Raw genomic sequence first — 21,203 nt, 5'->3', positions numbered from 1 at the left:
CCTTTTTCATATTTCTAAACCATTACCTACATTTTAGAACTTGATATACTTCTACATCCATTTCTGTCTGTAATGTACTCTAGATATATAGTACCTATTTGTATTATACTTGCCTTAGTATACTAGCAGTATTTTTAATTTATCAGCAACTTCATTACTATAGTGCATTACATAAGTTTTGTTGGGACAAATTTCAGGTGATTTTATTCAGCTGGGGGCAACCATCAGCCTGAATGGGGTCTTGATCAACTGAGAGCCATCAAGTCTGGTATTTACTTTTCAGTAGAATAAGATTACCTGTTATTTACAACAATAGAATATATGAAGTGTGTATTGGTATTGGAAAGGTTGGTTAAAATCAGTAAGTTAATATCTTTTATGTCTTGGATGCTCATTCTTTTTGACTTTGCAGATTTGGTGTAGAAACAAAAAGTACAGTAATATTAGGGAGGAAGTGTCAAATACAAGAAACATAGTAACTGCATTGTGTTCACCAGCACCTGTAATTGTTCCTAATATCTAGAATAGACATAAATCTTGAGCCTTGCTCTAGATAAATTGTTGAGTATCCAGAGGTCACACAAGGGTGCCTTTGGACACTAGTATAATTGAAAAGATAAATGTTTTAGGGCATTTCTTTGATGAAGTTTTGCTTAAAGAGAAAGTTGATTTTTTTATATTTGTCATGAATGTAGTCTCATACTTCTATAATTTTCTTGTGGGTACAAATGACATAGGATGAAACCCTGGAATATTCTGGTCCTGTAACTGTTGCCCCCCCCTCCCCCTCCCCCCCAAAAATAAAATAAAATAAAATAATAAATATATATATATATATATATATATATAGTTACAGGATACCCAACAAATGGTCCTGAATACAGGTCTCAGTGTGTTTCAGCAGCACCTTGTTGTGAGATGAAACAGGATGTCTGTATACACATATGACACAATGTTAATGTGCACAACATTACCCACAACATGTTCTCTAGAGATACATTGGTCACAATTCCCTGGAATATTGTGCATGTTGACACCTTGTCACACATGCCTACAACTCCAAACCCACCCCATTACAAGCTGCCACTGGTGTGTTATGTGTCTGGTGTTATTACCATTGTGCTGAATGTACTTCATGGATTATCATATTTACTGCCTGGAATAGGAATATTTTTTTCCTAAAATGTATTTTATAGCAACCATATTGGGTATACATTCCAGTGTATACATCCATTACATTCAGCACTACCACCAAGGGCAGTTTAAAATGGTGTTGTGCTAAGATTCTTTCACCTGTCTGAAAGCAGATGTTGAGTGCAGAAAAAGTGTACAACCCAAAGAAGAAAACTTTAGGGTCTTCACCTCCTCTCAGCCCCAAGGTCCCTCAGTCAAAAGTATACTTCATTATTTCTCCATGGTCTCACCCCCCCCCCCCTCCTTATACTTCATAGGCACAAGCAGTTACTAAAGTCTGTTTGCCTTTGCCTCTTCACCAATGCTGATGAGATTCATAGGCACTTTGATTTGGGGACTCACTTATTATGTTATTTTTCCAACTATTGCATGGTGATTTTATTCAGGTAATGGTTAGACTTAAGATGAAATAAGGTCATGATTGATTGATGCCCTCTTTTGTCTCAAATCTGCTTTCAGCTGAATAAAATAAACCTGGCAATAGTCATAGCCAAAATCCAAAATGTGTCACCATGGCAAAGAGAGTATTGCAAAGCAATAAGCTTGTGGTTTATCACAAACAATCTGTGTTAATAATGAAGTAAGAAAGACAAATAGACTTAAGTAATTGACTTTATACTCCCTTCCCTCTACACCAGGGCTATATTCATAAATCCTAAAAGTTTTGAGTTTGTTTTCAAATATAGGTATTTCACTTTTTAGATTTGCCTTTAAATAAAAGTCAAGTTCCTAATATCTTGTTTTTTACCATAGTGCATTACAAGGTACCTTTGCAAGAAGCTTAAGACAAGTTGTGAGGACCTATTCTGTAGCTGCTGTGAGCCTTTTGAATCAGTCTCCTGTATCCACATAACTGATTCCTATCCACTCTGCACCCTGGTGCCATGGTCTCCTCTTCTCTTGTGCTGGAATGACCCTTGACTGTGACAGTCATTATAATACATAGGAAAAGGTGACAATAAAATTACTGACATCCTACAAGTATCCTCAATGAACAACAAGAACTCCAATCCAACACTTGGTGCTAACCAGGCCCGATACATTTTGGTCATAGGGGCAACATTGTCTAAAGATATCTCTAGACTTTCATAGCATTGACAGTGTATCTGACCTTGCACAGGACAATAAAGTAATGGCTTCCCTGGAGTTCAAGAAATAACCATTGGTACATGTAGAGGCTACTGGACATCCTGCCCATGTCGTTCCTCCACCTTGATTGCGGGCACAGAGGCAGTAGTTCTTTTGTTTGACTGCGTCGTTGTTGTTGTGGTTGCTGTCTGGGATGCAGCAGTGACTGTTTGTGGCTTGGAGCTAGAACAGGTGGACATTGTACATGGTGTGGAGATGGATGAGGTGGAAGAGTGAGGTGGGGGAGGATCTACTTTGGCTTTAAACACTGGCAAGGACCCAGAAGACCCTTCTGACGTCTTGACAGTCCTTGTCACTGAGGATTTGCTGGTGTAGCTCTTCTGTGTTGAGGCCTCCTCTTTCCCTATAGGCAAAGAGGGTGTGGACACAGAGTTCTCTGAAGCAAGGGGCATGAGTGTTGGGGTTTGAGGTCCTGGAGAAGAAGCTGAGGAACACCCCATAAAATTGATTCCACTGCCCTGGCTCTCTGACCGTTTCAGTTCCCGGATAATCTGGTCATGCTCATCCAAAAGCCGTTCCAGTTCTGTCAGGCGGGCAGCTGCTTCTGTCTGGAAAAAATAAAAAAAAATTAGTCTTGTCTGTGTTTTGTATGGTTTCATGAAGCATCACTTATTGAGCATCAGGTAGCAAAGATGCATAGAGAAATGGTTTCTTGAATCTAATGATGCACATTGATTTACACCAGTCATTACTTAATTCCTACTTCATATATTCTCTTTTGTATTTTCTGTGTGCCAGCCCTTTATGTTGTTCTCTGGTATGTATGCCTGCATTGCAATATGACTGTAATGTACAGACTAGAGATGGACCAAATATTCACTTCTGCATTTGCAGGTGTGAATATTCACTATGTTTTTGAGCATTTACATTCACATTTACATTTCTATTATCACTTTTTTGTGAATATGCAAATATTTTCCCATTAATGATAATAATAGATAAATATAATTTGAAAAATAGCAAACTTTGGAGTTTAGATTTTACACAAAGGAGTATGTGGGGCTGTGTATGAGGGCTGGAAGTGTGGTCACATGGTGAGAAAGGACAGAATATACAAAGTGGCAACCCTGTCCTTCCCACCCCTAGGCAGACCTTATGTCGACAGTTAATACAGTACTCAGTCACTCACTGTCACTGTCTTGACCCATACCTGGGGAAATACATACTTGCCTCTCTTTCACATTAACTACTGTCACCAGCTTCCACTGAAGTATTGCAGCTAACTGCTGCATAACTGCACATTAGCATTTAGTCACAAAAGTGCACTACAGGATTACTTTGAGTTAATCTCTGATGATTTGGTAAAGTGTAAGCTGTGCAACAATAAATATTCTAGAAAAGAAAGAACAACATTTGCGCTGAGAAACATCTCAGCAGCAAGCACCCAGAAGAGTACTGGTATAAGTCTCTAAGCAAGAAAGAGGAAGAAAGAAAAGAAAAAAGATTAAGAGGAAGAAGGGGTCTCCAACACCAGCAGTAAGAATGAAGCAGACTAGTTGTGAAGTATGTGTAGAAATGGTAAAGTTATGGGATGTTAACAACACACAAACACAAAGGGTGGACATTAAAGTTGTATAAATGCTAGTAATGGGTGATCTTTTATTTTATCATGTTAAAGACATTGGGTATGTATGGTTAATGAAAGAGGAAACCTTACTATATCCTCTACACCAAAGGAAGTATTACAGAGATATTGTTTTTGAGAAAATGTATCTATCTATAGATCAAGAAATTCTCCCCCTTATAAAGGAGGTAGCCAGGTCAAAGGCATGTACCAACTCCCATCCATTCCATTCCCATCCACCACCCATTCCTCCCTCTCATCTTAGCTCCTCATGGATGATGGGTCATCCCTGTATCCCACCCACTACCCTGGGCCAGAAGGAATGTAGCAAGACATAGTACATCCACAGCAAGGCCATTTCACCCAATTGATGACCCCCCCCGCCTGTGTCCCCTCATGCTAGGAAGACTGGGAGAAATAACTTTTGGCTTCATCAAAATATAATTCATGCATAAGTACCCTCTACCCCCATCTCCTGTCCCTTCCTCTCTTGCATAACAGTATCATCTATACACAGCCATTCTCCACTCATCCTTATCTCCTGCCTTTTCCCTGCCTTGCTCAACAGACATTCTCTCTCAATGACCCCCTCATCCCATCCATCTATCTCATCCTTGGTTGTCCCCTCAAGTTCCCCCCCCCACCTCTGCCTTCCACACCTCTTTTACCTATCCCTCATTATGCACTCCCTCCATGTGTCCAAACCATCCCAATAATCTTTCATCTGCCCTACCTGCCACCTCCTTTTCCACTCCTGCTCTCCTCCTCACCTCCTTGTTTCTCACTCTATCCAGTATTGCAACCCCCACCACACCTCTCAGACACCTCATCTCAAACACATTCAAACTCCTCCCCCCTGCTGCTTCCAAATTCCAAGTCTCTGCCCCATACAATGCCGTTGGCACAATCACCCCCTTATACAATCTCCTCTTTGCATCTACTCCCAGATGCACCCCAAGTACTCAAAGCCATCCACTTCCTACAGCCTCCCTCCTTTCAGACTTAGTTTCAAACCACTGCCATTCTCTACCTATGTAGATCTCATCACCTTGCTTTTATCCACATTTACCTTCAATTTTCTCCCCTCACATACCCTCCCAAATTCCGTCACCAACTCCCTCAATCCCCCTTCTGACCCCACTACAAGTGCAGCGTTGTCATAAAACAACAACTGGCTCACCTCCCACTCTTCTTCGTTTTCCTCAACCATCCCCATCACCCTCGTTTTCACCTCTCGCCCCACCCCCATCCATGTACGCATCGAACAGCCATGGCGACACGACATATCCCTGACGCAGTTCCATCCAAACCACTCACTCTCCCCACTTTCAACTCCAACACAGGTTCCACCACTTGCAAAAACTACCGCCTACTCTTAACAGCCTTCCCTCAGTCCCAAACATCTGCAAAACCTCCCACAGCGCCTTCCTGTCCATCCTTTCACAAGCCCTATTTAAATTGATAAAGTCCCCCATAAAAAAAAAAAAAAAAAAATGGGACTTGTCACCAGATGATGATCACGAGTCCAACCCGTGATCCAAAGACCACTGTGAAATAAGAGATGCTGGTTTCAATAGAAAGAACGCTATGTTTCTATCTGTTGTGAATAACATAAACTGTGCCAACCACCAAATGCACCTTATTGTTAAAAATGGCTTGATAACACGAAAAAGGAGTCACTGACCTCATTGCAAAGTGTAGGTCCATTGTCACACACTTAATCATTTAAACATGGCTCAAGAAGAGCTCAAGGAAATATAAGCTAGAATAAATACTCCACAGCTTTCTGTGCTACATAATGTTGCCACATGCAGGAACATTACGTTGCAAATGGTGACAAGGATGAAAGCACTTAATGAATCTTTGCTTGTATGCCAGCTCTAATGCTAAATTTCAGTCATTGATATCCCAAGAAAATAATATTCTATCCCGCTATATCACTGTGCTCCAACCATTTGAAGATATCACCAAGAAAATAAACCAGAACTCATAAGTAGTAGTTGACATAATTCCCCTTACAACCACTCTTAAGAGAATATTGGCATCAAAAAATGAAGAAAGTGAAGATGAAACAAACCATGTTCGTAGAAATCAACAAGAAGTTTGATTTTGCAGAAACCAATGACTTGTATGCCATAGCTATGTTTTTGGACCAAAGGTAAAAATCAAAATATTTCAGCTCTCAATTTGTAACAGAAAGAGTTGAAGTTGCCGTTGGTATAGAATGTGAGAAAATTAAGAACAGCAGTACTGATGCCTTGAAGTTAGAAAAACAGAATAAGAACCTAAACCTTCCACATCTATAGGCTGTAGGTCACGAATTAAATTCTTTCTTCATGTAGTGACAATGAAGATGGGCAGCTCACCACACAGGCAACAGCAACTCCAAAATGTACCTCAAAGAGAAGCACATTGGAACTGACGGAGATCGTCTTGCATGGTGGAAGATCTATGCAGATGCCTATCCTGATCATTCTCTCTCAGCAAGGTTTTACATTGCTTGTCCACCATCAAATGTTGCCAGTGACCATCTATTTAGTGGTACTGGACTGGTGTATGATGAAAAACGAAGCAGGTTCATGTTGAGAGAGCCAAAACGTTACTGTTTTTGAAGTATAACCTACCCATCGTTAATCTTAACTACTGAACCTCAAGTGAACATGCTACATCGATTAATGTAGCTGCCACATGATATGGTTATTTTCTACTTTTTTTTTCTAAGGGTGGGATGCACGTCCTTTATCCTGGAAACATAGAAAATTTAATAAACTGAATTTTAGCTATTCAGTTTTCTATGGCTGAACTCTTACGATATATTCAAAGTTAATTCAGTAAAGGAATTAGAAATCAAATGTGTCTGATGTAAAATCTCCCATATACTCATACAATTCAGCAATATTAAGAAATTTGACATTACTAGTACTTGAACAATGGAATATGGATTGGAATGCAATATCTGCATTTCACATTCGCGAATTAGAAAAAAATGGTATTCAAATTCGCGAATGGAAATGTTAAGGGGAAGCCTGTGTATGTATAGTTAATAATTAGAATGTACATATGAACGTGTATATTTATGTAAGCACCTAGCATATTTGCGTTAGAAGGAATTGTAAACACCCATCAGACCTAACCCCAGCAGATTAAGCAGTCTTGTTTTGGCGTTGGTCGAAGATCTACTCACATTGTTTTGAGTACACATTTTGTTATTGGAAAAACATCATTCGTGAATTGAATCTTATATTTATTGCCACCCACTCCAAAAACAATTATGATGGCAGCGGAAAAAGATTATTTCGTTGTGAACTTATTGAGTGTGAATAGTGCACCAGTGAAACCTATGCATCCCAAATTTTCGAGCGCGTCTGTTTTTTTCCTTGTCTTTCCCTTTTATTTCCACAGCTAGGTTCGGCCCACCAAACTTACGATAGTGTTAGGAAACTATTACGGATTTACAATAACATTCTTGTGGGAGTGGAAAGTGTGACATGGTGGTTTGCTTCATATTTGCGGGACATTTCCACAGCCATTATCGCCTTCGAAGTTTGTGTCTTGTTTCCAGCTTATGCCTTGTCTCCTGGCTACTTGTTACCTCCATTGGCCCAGGCTGTATCATCACCGTGCTCCGAGACTCCTCAACGTTTTCCTGTTACGTTATCGTTATGTTTATATCGATGGGCGCGTGGATGTTGTTAGATAAGTACTGACTTTCGGGCCCACGCGGTATCCATTACTTGCTTCATTCTTCGGCCACATTGAATATAATTGTTACTCCTTGCCGTCCTTCCCTATCTTTTCCTGTAAAAAATATTTTTATACGATATTCATTTACCGTATTTTGTAGAGATATGTGAACCAGGAGTAGCTGTTGATCTGCAGCTACTCCCTGTGTGGACGAGAGCCATACGGCATTCAATGCTCTCCTATCCTGTCTTGACATTCGTTCTATCACACACACACACACACACACACACACACACACACACACACACACACACACACACACACACACACACACACACACACACACACACACACACACACACACACACACATATATATATATATATATATATATATATATATATATGAACACAGACGCACATACAAATTTAATTTCTAGTTTTACACCACAAACCGTCTTTGAAGGATTCACACCCAAAAAGGTGATTGAGTTCATTAAAAAACTAATCAATATAGTACAGAAAATAATTAAAAAAGAAAAAAGATAACTGAAGTTGGATACTCTGCCGTGTAGATAAGTGAAATTCTTACAGAATTGGAAAGATATAGAGACTTAATTTCCTCACATGAAGCTAGATTACATGATCTAGAGAACAAACAGGAAAAGAATACAAGCCTGGCTATAAATAAATAAATAGATAATAAACAAATAAAACGAAGACTAATTAACTGAAAAGGGAGAAGAAAACTTTGATAAACGAGAGAAATGATGTAAACAGCATGGAGGAAAAAGAGGATAGGCCAACGACAAAATGATAGGGGAAATAGAATAACCTTTAAAGAGATCATGGATCAACAGGAAATTGATAGCCTGGAGGAGGGAATAGTCAAGGTTTTATATATAGGTAAATGCAAGGGTAGTGGGTCAGGGATTGGAGATGGTTAAATAAAATGGAGAAAATTGGGAGGTGAGCCAGCTGTTGTTTGCGGACGACACCGCTTGTGGCAGGATCGGAGGAGGTATTGAGGAAGTTGGTGGCAGAGTTTAGGAGAGTATGTGATAGAAGAAAGCTAAAGATAAATGTGGGTAAAAGTAAGGTGATGAGATGTACAAGGGGTGAAAGTGGCAGTAGACTGGAAGTGAGCATTAAGGGAGAACGACTGGAGGAAGCGGATAGTTTTAGGTACTTGGGTGCAAATGTGGCAGGAAAAGGTGGAGTGAAGGTGAAGGTAGAATGTAGATTGAGTGAAGCTAGTAAATGCCTTGGTGGATTAAAGAGTGTAATGAGGAATAGGCATTTGGGAATGGATGGTAAGAGGAGACTATGAAGGAGTGATTGTGCCAACAGCACTGTATGGGGCAGAAACATGGAACATAAGAGAGGAAGAGAGGAGTTTGAATGTGTTTGAGATGAGGTGTCTGAGAAGTATGATGGGGGTTACTAGGCTAGATAGAGTGAGAAATGAGGAGGTGAGGAGGAGAACAGGGGTGGAAAGGGAGCTGGGAGATAGGGTTGATGAATTAATATTAGGATGGTTTGGACACATGGAAAGAACGAGTGAAGAGAGACTAGTAAAAGAGGTATGGAAGGCAGATGTGGAGGGAGTGAACATGAGGGGACGTCCTAGGATGAGATGGATGGATGGGGTGAAGGGGGCTTTGGGGAAGAGGGAAAGTCTGTTGAGGAAGGACGGGAGAGGACAGAAGACAGGGGTGAATGGAGAATGGTTGTACATGGATGATGATGTGATTGCATGAGGTGGAATGGGCGGTGGGATGGGGGGTGAGGTAGTATGTGTGAGCAAAATTTGCCGCAGCCCGAAGGGATTTCTCCCCGTCTTCTCCTTTTATGCAATGGGGGGACGGAGAGGGGGGGGGGTCGCCGATTTAATGAAGCGGCCTTGCTGTGGATGTGCTGTGTCTTGCGACACTGCTTCTGACCCAGGGCAGTGGACAAGGTGCAGGGACGACCCGTCATCCAGGAGGTGCTAAGATAAGAGGGAGGGTGGAGGGGTGTGGAGTGTATTCAGGGATGGAATGGGTGGAAATGATTTTATGCCTTTTCCTTTTTGGCTACCTCCCTTGTAAGGGGGAAAGACTTGGTATATGTATGTATGTATGTATATATGTATATATACATATATGTATATATATTTATATTGTATATATATATTTTTTTCTCTTTTGTCTAATATATATATATATATATATATATATATATATATATATGCTAATAAAAACACGGTAGTTTCTTTTTCCAAGTGGTCTCCTTTATATATATATATATATATATATATATATATATATATATATATATATATATATATATATATATATATAAAGATAATCATCAGAGATGTTTTAGAGAAGTCTAGATGTGTCTTACTCTTTGTATGCCAAAGTTACGCCAGGAAAAAGAAATACAAATTATTAGGGAAATTACATCAACAATTCTAGGGAAGGACTTGGATAATTGATAGCGTGTATAGGTTAGGCAAGTATAAGAGAAATTGTGCACGTCCGATGAGAAAATTCAAGTCGCAATCCATGGGAAAAGAAGTAATCAGTAAGTCTTGGAAGTTAGCACGAGAAGAAAGGTTAAAAAATATTTGGATTAGGAAAGATGCTAACGAAGAGGAAAGAGAAAAGACACGAAAGCTTTTAGTGGAAGCCAAAGCCAAAAGTGATAGGAGGACCGAATATCTTTTTTTATTTGTCATTCAGAAGGTGAAGAAATGGTTTCTAAGATAACAAGAAGGTAGTATCGCAAAGTAGCACTACAAGGACACCTAGAATAGCATATGCTAATGTTGATGGGCTACTATCAGCTAGGTTGGAGATAAATGACTACTTAAAGGATAAATGAGCCTGATATTTTGTGTCTAGTAGAAATTAGACTTCCTAAATTTTTTCCCCTGTGGTGGGGGAAAAGAATACTGCCACCAAGTTTCCCACTTGGATCGTAAGAGGCGAGAAGAAAGGGACGGGGAGAGGGACTAGGCATCCTTCTCCCTGTAGCCCCAAGGGGCAGATTCCTAAAAAGAAAAGGAAAGGCATAAGGGGTGCTGGAGGGCCTCGGGCCAGCACCCTAAGGTTTGGGTCTTTTAATGTGCGTGGATGTGGTACAGATGAGAGTAAAAGGGAAGAGATAGGTAGTATGTTTGTGAGAAGAAAGATGGATGTGTTGGCTTTGAGTGAAACTAAGTTGAAAGGGAAGGGTGAGTGTAAGTTTGGGAGTGTAAGTGGGAGGTTATCAGGAGTGAAGAGAGGGCGAGGGAGGGAAGGGGTGGCTATTCTAGTAAGTGAGGAGATAGGTAAACAAGTAGTGGAGTGGAAGGAGGTTTCCTCAAGGATAATGTGGATGAAGGTGAAACTGGGAAAGGAGATGTGGGTCTTTGTAAGTGCATATGGGCCTGGCAGTGAGAAGAGCATGGAAGAAAGGGAGGCCTTTTGGATAGATTTAAATGAGTGCATAGAGGGTTTAGGAAGAAATGTCAATGTAATAGTACTGGGAGACCTTAATGCTAGGGTAGGAAATGGTCCAATCGATGGAGTGGTTGGGAAGTGTGGAGTTCCAGGAAAGAATCGTAGTGGAGAGTTGATGGTGGAAATGTGTCTAGAAAGAGAGTTGATGATAGCAAATACAGTGTTTCGGAAGAAAGTCAAGCATAAGTACACATGGGAGAGGGTGGTGGAGGGAAAGGTGGTAGATAGAGCGCTAATGTATTATGTAGTGGTAAATAGGATTATGATAGGAAGAGTTAAGGATGTACATGTGCTAAGGGGAGAGGGTGGGGGAATATCAGATCATTTTTTGGTGGAAGGTAAGCTGAGAGTGGAAGATAGATGGAGAAGGAGGAAAGGGACAAAAGGTAGGGAGGTTCTTAGAGTGAACTCCTTGAATGAAAAGGAAAAGGAGAAGGAGTACGAAAAGAAGCTGAAGGAGGAGTGGGAGGGAGTAAAGGATAGAGCAGAGATGGGTGTGGAGGAGGAATGGGGATGGTTCAAGGAGGGAGTCTTAAAGTGCAAGGATGGTGTGTGGAACAAGAAGGACAGGGGGAAATAGAAGAAAGGGTAGTGAATGGTGGGATGAGGAAACAAAGAAGGTTGTAGAAGAAGAAGCGAGCATTCACAGATTGGGTACAAAAGAGGACAGGGGAGTCATATGAGACGTACAAAGAAAAGAAAAGAGAAGTAAAGCAAAAGGTAAAGGAGGCAAAGAGGAGAGCAGATGTGAAATGGGGTAGGAGTATGACAGAAAATTTTGAAAGTAATAAAAAGATGTTTTGGAAAGAAATTAAGAGAGGAAGAGGAGGCGAATCAAGTAGGGAAGAAAAGGTAAAAGGTACAGATGGAGAGATGATAATGGAAGAGATGGCAGTGAGGGGAAGATGGGCAGAATATTTTAGTGAGTTGCTGAATGTGAAGGAGGATAGGGAAGGAAAGATAGCTGCAGTGGGAAATGCGAAGAAAATGAGAGTGATGAGTGAGGAGAATGGAGGAGAAATAAGGAAGGATGAGGTGAAGGCAGTTGTAAAGATGATGAAAGCAGGTAAGGCACCTGGTCTGGATGGATGCCATGCAGAATGTCTGAAAAAGGGAGGTTCAGTGATGGTGGACTGGTTGGTGAGGTTATTTAATGTTTACTGGAGAGAGAGTAGAGTACCGGAGGACTGGAGAAGTGCCTGTATAGTTCCTCTTTACAAGGGAAAAGGGGACAAGTGTGAATGTAGTAATTTCAGAGGGATTAGCCTGTTGAGTGTAGTAGGGAAGGCTTATGGGAGGATCTTAATTGAGAGGATTAGGAGAGGAACAGAAGGAGTAATTGGTGAGGAACAGTGTGGATTTAGGACGGGTAGAGGTTGTGTAGATCAGATCTTTGTGGTAAGACAGATATGTGAGAAAGCTATAGGAAAGGGGAAGGATGTTTTTTGGGCTTTTATGGATCTGGAAAAGGCTTATGATAGGGTAGACAGAAAGGCACTGTGGGAGGTTATGCAGATTTATGGGATAGGAGGAAAGCTTCTGGGAGCTGTCAAGAGTTTTTATGAGAGTAGTAGAGCATGTGTTAGGATTAGAAATGGAGAGAGTGAGTGGTTTGAAGTAAAGGTGGGACTTCGTCAAGGATGCGTTATGTCGCCCTGGCTGTTCAACTTATACATGGATGGGGTGGTGCGAGAGGTGAATGCTAGGGTAGTGAGTCAGGGATTGGAGATGGTTAAAGAAAATGGAGAAAAGTGGGAGGTGAGCCAGCTGTTGTTTGCGGACGACACTGCGCTTGTGGCAGGGTCAGAGGAGGGATTGAGGAAGTTGGTGGCAGAGTTTGGGAGAGTATGTGATAGAAGAAAGCTAAAGATAAATGTGGGTAAAAGTAAGGTGATGAGATGTACAAGGGGTGAAAGTGGCAGTAGACTGGAAGTGAGCATTAAGGGAGAGCGACTGGAGGAAGTGGATAGTTTTAGATACTTGGGTGCAAGTGTAGCAGGAAAAGGTGGAGGTAGAATGTAGATTGAGAGAAGCGAGTAAATGCCTTGGTGGTTTAAAGAGTGTAATGAGGAATAGACATTTGGGAATGGATGCTAAGAGGAGACTGTATGAAGGAGTGATTGTGCCAACAGCACTGTATGGGGCAGAAACGTGGAACATAAGAGAAGAAGAGAGAAGGAGTTTGAATGTGTTTGAGATGAGGTGTCTGAGAAGTATGGTGGGGGTTACTAGGCTGGATAGAGTGAGAAATGAGGAGGTGAGGAGGAGAACAGGGGTAAAAAGGATTTGGGAGATAGGGTTGATGAAAGAATATTAGGATGGTTTGGACACATGGAAAGAATGAATGAAGAAAGACTAGTAAAAGAGGTATGGAAGGCAGATGTGGAGGGAGTGAACATGAGGGGACGTCCTAGGATGAGGTGGATGGATGGGGTGAAGGGGGCTCTGGGGAAGAGGGGAATGTCTGTTGAGGAAGGAAGGGAGAGGACGGAAGACAGAGGTGAGTGGAGAATGGTTGTATATGGATGATGTTGTGACTGCATGAGGAGGAATGGGCGGGTGGTGGGGGGTGGGGTAGTATGTGTGAGTAAATTTTGACGCAGCCCGAAGGGATTTCTCCCCGTCCTCGCCTTATATGCAAAGGGGGACGGAGAGGGGGGGTCGCCGATTAAATGAAGCGGCCTTGCTGTGGATGTGCTGTGTCTTGCGACACTGCTTCTGACCCAGGGCGGTGGGCAGGGTGCAGGGATGACCCGTCATCCAGGAGGTGCTCAGATGAGAGGAAGGGTGGGAGGGGTGTGGAGTGTATTTAGGGATGAAATGGGTGGGAGTGTTTTTATGCCTTTCCCTTTTTGGCTACCTCCCTTGGAAGGGGAAAAAAGCTTTGGTATATGTATGTATGTATGTAGTTGGGGAACAACAGATGCACTTCCTGGAGAAGAGGCAGAGAAGATGTAAAGTGTGGAGGAGTAATGTATGTGGCGAGAAGTGAGACATAAAGGTGGAAAAAGCAAGCCTGAGTGAAGGCAGCAGGGCTGAAGCCACTCACCTAAAGATCAGTGCCAAAGAACACAATAAAATATATAGAATAAGTTGGAAAGTTAGATAATAGGAGACTAGACCCAACGAGCGTTGCTGCAAAGGGCCTTAGCGATTTGAAGTCGTCGCGTACCACTCCCACGTGACTTTTCTAAAGCTATATATCAACACAGTGATCTTGGCAAAAGAAATTGATAGAACGAAACTGAACATTTTGGAAGCAGTGTTTTACAGAAAATCTAACCCAATAGATATACAATATGATATGTGTAGTACGTTAGTACATTCGGAGCATCGAAATTAGAGTTCCACCTCGTGTTTCGCAAGGCCTTTTTCAGCGTTCTTAGCTGTATGTATCAAACAAATCAATACCTACCTCAAGGTGTTTAAAGTATAGATGAACCATCGTAAATAATGACTTTTATTTTCATATATGTCCCTTACATTTGATTCCTTTGGTGATGATGCGTTCTTTCTCAATCCCGCAGAGGGAAGTTGGCCAGGAAAATAGAAAATCTTAGTAAAACGATGACTAGTTCCTAGTTTGCTGTTATCTAATGTCATGATGTGTCATGTGTCATGTATGTAATGTTCATGTATGATATGTCTTGTATGCCATGATATACTTTAAATGGATTGTTTTAAAAATTCCAAATGGGAAAATAAAATAAGAAAAGTAGGGCTATAGAAAAACTAAAATAGAAAACGTAGCCGCAGGTATACCCACCCCCCAAGGGAGAAATGGCGTGAAGCCGCGGCGTCACCCGAGGAGCACAGAGCGAAGGAAAGCGACTCTTCTCCGCGCCAACGCCAGCCAGGTCAAGGGTCACGTGGATGAAAATGGCACATAGAAGTAGTGCCATGAGACCCACGAATGTAAAACCGACCCGGTAATAGATAGGTGGCTGATGAGAAATGATACGCCTTCCTCATCCGTAATAAAGAGTGAAGGGAATATGCGAAGACAGGCAAATAGGAATATATACTAAGCTTATAAGTATAGAAATTGTGGCATCTATGTCAGTGGCATCTGCGTGTGCCATATATGTTTACAGGGTTGCGCGCCATTCTCTCTCTCTCTCTCTCTCTCTCTCTCTCTCTCTCTCTCAAAAAAAAAAAAAAAAAAAAAAAAAAAAAAAAAACGAGAGGAGAGCCTTCTTGTTAAAAAAGAAACATCCCACCGGGTGTCGTCCCAGTTTGTTCTCTCCCTCTCTCTACCCCTTACCTTAAAAAAAAAAAGACCTCTAGCGCTCCCGAACTCATCCTGTTAATTACGTAGATGTAAGTAAAAGTTATTTTCGTCCCTCGCCTTTGTTTCTTCATGGTGAAAGAGAAAAGAGGAAATATCTCATATAAAGACACACTGAGCGTGAAAATATAGGATTGTTAAAATCTTGCCCAGATCAAGACAGTTAATAAAAACACTCCAGGTTCATGACATTTAATGAGGAATGTCTAGAAGAATTTCTGTTCCTCAAGTTATCCAACTATGTATGTACATATATATATATATATATATATATATATATATATATATATATATATATATATATATACACACACTCTTGTAGACATACGAGGTTGAAGGCTAAAGACGATTCACTGTTGATTATCTTATTGTGTGTAGCTTCAATACAACGCACGATTTTTTTTTTATCTTCAGAGTTGACGTTTCTCAATAATTCTCCGATTGTTGCCGACGTTTTGGAGCTTCCTGGTTCCATCTTGTGGACGATTTGATGTGCAGGGTCTGTAATGGTCTTATTTATACTTCGAGCTGGGATCAGTGGGTTCCCTGCGGGAAGGGGTCTCCTCTGATTGGATGCTATGGACCAATAGGGGATATGAGTTACAGGAGGTCTGGGAGACCTCTTTCAGTGATTATAGTGGATCTGTCTTGGTTCAGTCTCTTCAGGGAGGGTAAGGCCTGCAGGTCTTCGACCTGGATGTTGAGTTAGGATGGTTACTTTGTATGTATATGGCTTCCAAGAACAGCAGTCTACGGGGATCCGATTCTCTGTCTATGATTGCTGTATTGTTGTCTAGGTCTTTTCTTATTAATATTTTCTTGTGGGAAGAGGTGTAGTGTGAATTGATTGATCCGTTGGACAGGAGGGATGCTAAGCGTCGTGCTAGTCTTGTTGTTGTCATACCATTGTAGGTGTGAGATCCACAAGCCTCACTATTGCATTTGTATTGGTATACAATGTGGTCTTCCTGTAATGGTGTTTTTGTGATGGTGGGCTGGTTACGGATGATCAATTGGGCTGTTTTCTTAGTATTGTACTAGATAATGAGTTGAATTTGTTTTTCGGGGTTTGTTGTCTGTATGTTCTTGTTTATGATTTCTTTAAGTATCTTTTCACATGTCTTGTGTTCTATGGACATGTGATTCTTGTAGTATAACTTGATGGATTTTCTGTTGTTAGGTGTTGGGTTACCAGAGACCCCTTCCCGCAGGGAACCCACTGATCCCAGCTCGAAGTATAAATAAGACCACCACAGACCCTGCACATCAAATCGCCCACAAGATGGAATCAGGAAGCTCCGAAACGTTAGCAATAATCAAAGAATTATTGAGAAACGTCAACTCTGAAGATAAAAAGATCGTGCGTTGCATTGAAGCAACACAATAAAATAATCAACAGTGAATCCTCTTTAGTCTTCAACCTCGTATGTCTACAAGAGAATATACTACCTAGCTACACACAGATATACATACACACACACACGCGCGCGCGCGCACACACACACACACACACTTTCGTCGGGTGGACGGCGAAGATTGGAGTTCCGAGGAAAAATCAAATTTTACGTGGATCTCAACGTCAAGGAAGTACCTTATTGTATTACAGGGAAGGGGAAAGCTCGTGGTGTAGTGGGGAGGTGAGAAAAAAGGAGAAGGGGAGAGATTACTGAGGGAAATGGAAGGAAATGAGGAAGGGGAGGACTTGGTCCAGGAGGCCAGGCGTCTTGTAAACAAGCGGAGGACTGAGGATTTTGGAGAAGGGATTAACAAAAATGTAAAGATTAGAAATATAGATAAGAGCAGCACAATGGAAGGTGAAGATAATAATTTCCAGGGATTTAATGAGGGGGTGGGGGAGGATACCAACCTTCCCCGATTAACAAGACTAGATGAAATACTTGAAAAAATGACCAAACATTGGGAGAGTAGGTTCGGTAACATAGCAAAGATTGCGCAGAGAGTTGAAAAATTGAAAGAACTAGAGAAGGTGAACAAAAACTTAACTAAAGAAATAGAAGAATTAAAAAGACAGTTAAAAGAAGTAAAAGAAGAGAATGAGGAATGAAAGAGGAATAATAAAGACAATAAAGAGGCCATAGCAAAAGAAGCACAGGGTTGGAAAAAAATCCAAGAAAACAAAAGTTGCATTTACTGACATAATAAAACAGCAAATGAAGGAATAAACTGAAGACTCAGTTATTAAAGTGATGAGACAGAAGGAGAATATAGTAAGAGACTTAGCAGATAAAAAGAAATGTATAATTATATTAGGAATGGAAGAGAAGTATAACCTAAATAGAACCACAAGAATCAAAGAGGAAAAAGAAAAAGTAAGCAGTTTACTAGAATTAGTTCAGGAGGATGAACCTGAAATAATGAAACAAATTGAAGAGATGTATAGGCTCGGAAAATATAGTACAGATAAGACCAGACCAATTAAGATTAAATTCAGGTTACAAACGACAGCAGAGAATATCTTAGCAAAAACAGGGAAACTAGCAGCAAGTGAACAATATAAAAAGGTATGGGTAAAAAGAGAAATAAAGAGGAAAGAGAGGAGGAAAAAATGAAAAGACAAGAAGCTAAGGGAAAAACGAGAATAAAACAGAGACAGAAAAAGATATATTCTTTTGGAGAGTAGTGAATATGAAAGTGAGGAGATGGGCCATACCGGAGAAAAACAAAGGGGAAACAGAAAATACAATGGAAGTAGCAGAAAATTAAAAGTGTCTTACACAAATATAGATGGATTAATAACAGGATTGAATGAACTGAATGGTTATCTGAAGGAAAAAGAACCGGACATAATGGGAATTGTAGAGACAAAATTAAAAGGTCCACTACCACCCAACAGTGTAGGACATGATGCATATAATTGGATTAGAAACAGAGAGACAAAACAAAGGGGTTGAGTTATGTTCCTGACTAGGAAAGATATAAAGGTGAGGAGTGTCACATATGGAAAGAATACAGTAGAGATGGTTATGATCGAAGTGGAAGACAGATAAGATGAGCAGAAAGTTTGTAATAAACTATGTGCCTCCAAAACAGCCTCGTGGGAAGAGAGTGAACATAAAAGTATGTTAGAAGACACAAGGATAACATTAAATAAGATAATGGAGGATGGAGTAAGAATAGTTATAATGGGCGACTTTAATTGCAAAGAAGTCTGCTGGGAAGAGATGACAATAAAGGGTGGAGACGACTCATGGGGAAATGTTCTACTCGAGATGAGTATTGACCATACAATGACACAATGGATACAAGAGAACACTAGGTATAGAAATGAAGAAGAACCATCGAGACTAGACCTAATAATCACATCTGAACCTAGAATAGTGGAAAAGATTGAATATAAGACACCAATAAGTAAAAGTAACCACATATTGATTGAACTGGAACTAAATGAGGAACAATATTGAAAAGGAAGAATGATGTATGAAAAAACAAACTTTGATAAAATAAGATAATTCTTAAAAAAACAACAACAACTGGGAAGGAATATACAAAGAAGAAACAACAGTGGAAGAGAAATGGAATATTTTGACAAAAAGTTATAAAAAAAGGAGTGGAAAAGTATGTCCCAAGACAAAAACAAGAAAAATAATATGTAAAGTGCTGGTACAACAACAGTTGTAGGGAATTAAAAGACAAAAGAGATAAAGCTTGGACCAAATGCAAGAAATACAAAAGACCTGAAAAATGGAAAATATATACTAATTATATATATGCATGAAAAAAGCTGGAGTCCAGGAACCATGATAGAAAAACTGAAGGGCACCGGACTCAGAAACAGGAAATTTAATCCCGACGTTTCGAACCCTGTCCGAGGATCGTTCTCAGGGGTTACACTGGAGAGGCAGTTAATCCTCCTTTATATACATGCATAACATATACAACACATGATACATACATACATTATATATATATATATATATATATATATACATATATGTATATATATATATATATATATATATATATATATGCAGAAATATCACTAAAACAACACGTGATCCACAAATTTTGCTGGTAGCCACTAAAGAAATCGGAAGGAAACGGTAATTCCCAAGCGCTTTCGTGTTATTCACACCTGAAGATGTAACACGAAAGCGCTTGGGAATTACTGTTTCCTTCCGATTTCCTTTGTGGTTACCAGCAATGTATATATATATATATATATATATATATATATATATATATATATATATATATATGTATATATATATATATGTATATATATATGTATATATATATTTATATATGTATACACATACATACATACTGTACATATATATATATATATATATATATATATATATATATATATATATATATATATATATATATATATATACACATACATATATATTGTCACGTGCCCGTGATGTACATCTACAGCAGTGTCTGCAATTTAATTTAAAATTAAGGTTGTATTATGCATGTTTTACGGATCTAGATATTCATATTTTCCATCCCACCCTCCATGCCGTGGGTGGTGGGGTAGGCCGTCCTTACACCAGGTGCGATGGATTCTTTATTTAGGAGTAGGGTGCCTAATGTGCTTGTACGTGAATAATTGGTGTTACCACTATCTCGCTTGTCAGGAGGCTCGCAATGCATGGCCGTGAGGGTAGGATACGAAAACACATGACTTAATCTCACAACAAAATTCCCACAAGACAAGACTTAGTTAACAATACAAAAAAACAAAAAAAAAAAAAAAAAACTGCACATCCTCGAGAAAGTTTACATTTCACAACACACATCAATCATTAACATACAAACACATTAGGCACCCTACTCCTGAACAAACAATCCATAGCACCTGGACACAAGCATCTGGGCAATGGCACATAACGAAGAGTTCATCACACCTAAAAAAAAGAGAATATGGTGCATCACATCAACTGACGATAACCTTTCTCAGTTCATCGTCACACATCCGCCTCCCGTTCCTTTGATCTGAGTCTAACCTCTCCCAGTTCCACCTCAGTTCGAACCATAAAAGCCCCGTCAACTTTTAACCCTTTAGCATATCTGACAAAGACATTTCCTGTCAATTTATTTGCCCGAAGATGGTTGTAACAATCGAAAGCTCGCTATTATATTTATATAACTAGTGTCAATATATCATGGATCTCGGCAGACTTGTGTTTAACGTACCCCGAGAATATATATACATACACAAAACACACACACACACACACACACACACACACACACACACACACACACACACACACACACACACACACACACACACACACACACACACACACACACACACATATCTCTATATATATATATATATACAGTATATATATATACAGTATATACATACATATATATACATATATATATATATATATATATATATATATATGTATGTATGTATATATATCTTAGCAACCACAATGTACATTAATGCTAAGCCATCAATGGCCAGCCGGCTGGAAATTGAAATGTGGTACTACCCAGGACTCGAACCAGGTATCCTCAGAACACGTGCGACATATATCTATGTATATATATATATATAAATATATACATATATATATATATATATGTATGTATATATATGTATATATATATACAGGCTTTGTTGAAGTCTACAGCAGTAGTAGCATTGTTCAACTTGTAAGAAGTACTCTCGATATATATATATATATAATATATATATATATATATACTGTATATATATATATATACATACATACATATATATATACACATACACCCCCCCCCACATATATATATATATATATATATATATATATATATATATATAATATATATACATATATATATGTATATATATACATACATACATAAAT

General features: G+C 39.7%; 1 protein-coding gene across 2 annotated transcripts in view; it reads right to left on the bottom strand.

The window, feature by feature from the left end:
• Nucleotides 1-1,920: 1,920 nt before the first annotated feature.
• Nucleotides 1,921-21,203, bottom strand: part of LOC143017742 (uncharacterized) — a 77,995-nt gene continuing 58,712 nt past the window's right edge. Inside the window, exons 1-2 of one of the 2 annotated variants that reach the window (XM_076172572.1) lie at nucleotides 6,274-6,396; nucleotides 1,921-2,891 (exon numbers count right to left, since the gene is read on the bottom strand). In XM_076172572.1, coding sequence (XP_076028687.1) covers nucleotides 2,373-2,891; nucleotides 6,274-6,381 — 627 coding nt within the window. In that variant the 5' untranslated portion in view covers nucleotides 6,382-6,396 and the 3' untranslated portion in view covers nucleotides 1,921-2,372. Of the gene's footprint in view, nucleotides 2,892-6,273; nucleotides 6,397-21,203 lie in introns of those variants that run through there. The other variant, XM_076172571.1, reaches the window with a different exon arrangement.

This window comes from Oratosquilla oratoria, chromosome 33, assembly GCF_046742065.1.
Source record: "Oratosquilla oratoria isolate Oo_2021 chromosome 33, ASM4674206v1, whole genome shotgun sequence".
Taxonomy (NCBI): Eukaryota; Metazoa; Arthropoda; class Malacostraca; order Stomatopoda; family Squillidae; genus Oratosquilla; species Oratosquilla oratoria.
This window is presented reverse-complemented; position numbering and strand designations above follow the sequence as displayed.